This window comes from Zerene cesonia, chromosome 13 (assembly GCF_012273895.1).
Source record: "Zerene cesonia ecotype Mississippi chromosome 13, Zerene_cesonia_1.1, whole genome shotgun sequence".
NCBI lineage: Eukaryota > Metazoa > Arthropoda > Insecta > Lepidoptera > Pieridae > Zerene > Zerene cesonia.
In genome coordinates this window covers 2,322,420-2,326,624 of record NC_052114.1, presented here as the reverse complement: position 1 = coordinate 2,326,624, position 4,205 = coordinate 2,322,420, and the positions used below count along the sequence as shown (strand labels likewise).

At 30.4% G+C, this 4,205-nt stretch overlaps 1 protein-coding gene across 1 annotated transcript; it reads left to right on the top strand.

The window, feature by feature from the left end:
- Window positions 1–510: 510 nt before the first annotated feature.
- On the top strand, window positions 511–2,559 carry LOC119831495 (GPN-loop GTPase 1-like). The gene is made up of 5 exons (XM_038354885.1): window positions 511–722; window positions 838–890; window positions 1,139–1,227; window positions 2,055–2,198; window positions 2,429–2,559. Exons 1-5 carry the CDS (start codon window positions 567–569, stop codon window positions 2,509–2,511), a joined length of 525 nt encoding a protein of 174 aa, XP_038210813.1. The 5' UTR covers window positions 511–566; the 3' UTR covers window positions 2,512–2,559.
- Window positions 2,560–4,205: the final 1,646 nt, after the last annotated feature.

Genomic DNA, 4,205 nt, shown 5'->3' with positions numbered 1-4,205 from the left:
TACGGTTAGGCAAGATACGCAGGTTCGAATCCTGCCTCGTGATCAAATTTTTTCTATTCTTTCAAAATTTCTAACTTTATGCATGTTTAAAATTGTTTATTAACAGTTATTGAATATGTTTGCTTGATTATGATGCAACAATTGTGTATTTTCATTTTTCTGAGTACATTTCTCTAGTAATAAGTATCATCCCTTGTCATCTTACTCAACCAAAACTTATTATATACCTAATATTAATTTGAACTTGAACATATCACAAGAAGTATATAATAAGTTAAAAAATTTATTTAAAAAATTCTGTGAAGCAAGCACACACACAAGCTGTAATATGTACATATTATTATACAATAAAGCTCAAGAGTTTATTCAGTTGAAAGTGCTTTGAATTACTGGGAACTACTAATGTTCTTGTTAACTACTGGTCTGAATAAAACATTTTTTTGTGTGTTGGGCATTTCATTTAACAAAGGAGACAACCAAAAGTCTGCTAGTAGTATATACATGTAGTGATATATATCACATATTCACAGACAGATGTTGTAGACAACGCATATGCAGTGGAATGGATGCGAGACTTTGAAGCATTCCAAGATGCGTTGGACGCAGAGGGTTCAGGCGAAGGAAACACGTACGTGGGCAACTTGACGCGCTCTATGGCGCTCGCCCTCGACCACTTTTACACGGATCTGCGCTGCTGCGGCATCAGTGCTCATACTGGAGATGTGAGATATTTAATAAGGAATCAGCTTTACAACAAGCCAAAACATAGATTTTATTAATTTCTTATATTCAATGATAATAATTGATGTGATGAATGGTGTTTTTTTCACTTTATAGGGAATCGATGAATTCTTTAAACTGGTGGATGAAGCGGCTGAGGAGTATGAAAGGTACAGAATATTGTTTGATTGAAAAAAGCTTATTTTTATATTTTACTTTATTTATTATTTATTCATGCTTTATTACGCTGGATGAATTCCAAATTGAGACTTAACCTTATCACAAATGAGTCAAATCATAGGTAACAATTTCTCTCACAAATAAATTTATTGGATAAATTTTTAGTAATAAACAATAATGTTAATAGTGTTAAACATTTTGTGATAACAGCATGAAATAGAAATTTATTGGTCTGCAGGGAATATAAAGCGGACTGGTTGAAGATGCGAGAGGAAAAATTGGCAGAACAAAAGAGGAAGGAGGCTGAATTAAAACAGGATAAACAAGGTATGATTGATTTCCAAAATAAGAAATGTATTTGTTAGAAATTTTGAAAGAATAGAAAAAATTTGATCACGAGGCAGGATTCGAACCTGCGTATCTTGCCTAACCGTAGCAACGCCTAGCCTCTCGGCCACCCGTGATCCTGCCGCAGTAATCGAATTTCTTCTATTCTTTCGGTTTCATGTGCCTAAGGGGCACCCCATTTTTCTATTCTTTCAAAATTTCTAATTTATAAAGCATTTCAATGCTATAAAACTAAAAACTAAATGTATTTGTTTGTAATTCTCTCTTTGCGTGTACCATAATGGACAATTTACCTAACCTGATTAAAAAAATTGCTGTACTGTTTAAAATAACTCTCCTCGACGTCTCCTTGGTACAGTGGTAAACGCGTGAGCGTAGAACCGAGGGGTCCTGGGTTCGATTCCCGGTGGGGACAATAAAAAAAAAAAAATGTCTCGGTCTGGCAGGACACAGAAGGCTGATCACCTACTTGTCCATAAAGAAAATCGATTAGTGAAACACATGTGTATCATGTTCCTTACCCCACTAGGGGACACGGGACTTCACTTTTTTAAAATAACTCCATATATTTTTTTTGTTAGGTGTAAAAGTTAAAAATGGGTATACATTAAATACCTACCATACTATACTCGTACAGTGTATTTGTACATATTTGATGTAATTATTATCTCATACCATATTTGTTTATGTTGGTTGGAATGATTTAATATTGATTTGATATTATTTAACAGCACAATTGAATCTTATGAGGATTACATTTTACATCCTTAGCAACCATAATTTTATTGTTATTCAATATATTTCAGTTGACAAAGACACTGTGATAGACAAGAAGAAACTTATTGAGGAAGTAGTGGGTGGGAGGGAGATAAGCGATATGTACCTTAAACACCCCGCAAATGAGAGTTCCAGTGATGAAGAGGGCACGGAGGACCAGAAACCTGAGATAGGTATGCCTTTAATACAAAATCATATTCCTGCTAAAATTGTCAACACGAAATTTGTGTGAGAATATATGGGCGGGTTCAGTTAGTAGTAATTGATTTTTATAGCATGTGTGCAATATCATTCATTGTTTATTATTTTCGTGAAACTAGGTGCTAAATAAAAAACTTGGTGAGTTATAATTTTTAATTTTATTTTATTATTTTAAGACTAATAAAATAATGTGGTCTTACAGATGACAAGCCAGAGGATGTATTAGCTTTTCAAGAATTTATCAGGAAACATGTAAAACCCAATCACAGTGAAAACAATACTTAAAACATTTTTTTTTCTTCAGTTTTTTCGGATAATAAATATGTATTTTTATGTTTGTTTTTTTTTTACTAAGCAACGCTTTGGTATTTTTTTTTCGCTTCTAAGTTACATTATAAGCTTCAAGTTTTATAACTCTTTCAAACATAGAAAAGATTAAATAAAAACGGTTTAATTAAAATTACAAGGCATTCAAAAAAATTTACGACCTTTTTTATCATTTCCGAAGAATAATTATTTATTTGGTTACGTTTTATAATAAGTGAAACGGTTTTGGTCAAATTATATTTATTGGAACTCAAGAAAAGAAATAGGCATAACAGTAAATTGTATAACAATAGAGTAACAATTTTTATTTTGGATTTTGAAAATGAATTGGATGGCAATTACCATCATCGATGTTAAGACTGCATTCGTCAAATTAAATTATAATTTATATCTATAGTCCTCGGATAAACATTTTTAACTGAGAATCATAACATCCCGAGTTAACACAAAATTAATGAAGGGTTTATATGTTTTAACTTGTATAACATAATTATTGTGATGTATGAAATATAATACAGAAATTTGTTGCAAACTTCAAGGATGCTATGCTCAATGTTAAGTTAGGTTATTACGTATATTCAGAAATAGGAACATAATATATTTAGTAATATCATTATACAATGGAACTTTAGTTATTAATATTCGCAATAAAACAGATGACATTAGGACGGTCTAATATCTAGTATGGTATAATGTTTTACAACAGTCTAATAATCCAACTATCTAACTAACCTAAATTCGAGACTGCAACTAAAATCTAAAAAATAAAATGCATTGTCAATAACAATCTATAATCACTAGAATGTAGTATTTGTATACAACCGAGTGTGAATTGAAAAATATCAAATAAAGTTCCATGAAGATATAATCATTTTAAAATAGCGAAAACACTAAAAAATAAATAATTACTAATGTAAAATTAACATAAATCCCTGTTTTGCGTAACTTATAAGTACACTTGTTTGCCAAGTTACAAAATTTATATGTGATAATAACTAATTTTTGAAATTTTACCGCACTAAAAGGTAGTGAAGTTAAATTTTAAAAATTAATTAAGAAACTAACCTGTAAAACGTAAGGCAGAAAGGATAAAACTAATAAATACCTACACAGTAATATTCTACAGATAAATAGTTGTTTCAAAATCTACTGGATGGAAATTTAAACTAAAAGGCGCAGAGCAAAATAAAAAAGTTTGAAACATATCTAGTACAGATATCAATATTTTTAAGTAGATAGTTGCATATTGTATTATATAATAATATTACATTAAAAAGTAATACTTATTATATATATTCTTGTACATTAAACATTTTTTTTTTCCAAGAAGCATCGACACACATAAACAATGCATGAATCGATATTTGAATTGTGACAGCCTGCACATTAAAGTGAAAAATAAATACGTATTGCCGGATAAATTTAACTAATCTGCGTGTATTTATAGATTAAATTTAACTAATCACTGACCTACAACAATATTTTGGCGCAACAAAATTTGTACCACATATTTAATTAGCCTTCACCTATCTGAGAACACAACACATTGCGAGAGTATCACAGGTTTACTACTGACGCATATACTTAGTCTGGCCATAAATACTGTTACACTTAATTATAAAAAAATATTACATTTGAATTTCGAATCTGTC

Coding starts and splice junctions, on each gene's coding strand:
- LOC119831495 (XM_038354885.1), top strand. CDS start 567: ATGCGAGACTTTGAAGCATTCCAAGATGCGTTGGACGCAGAGGGTTCA. Junction 723..837: donor TCAGTGCTCATACTGGAGAT/GTGAGATATTTA, acceptor TTCACTTTATAG/GGAATCGATGAATTCTTTAA. Junction 1,228..2,054: donor ATTAAAACAGGATAAACAAG/GTATGATTGATT, acceptor AATATATTTCAG/TTGACAAAGACACTGTGATA.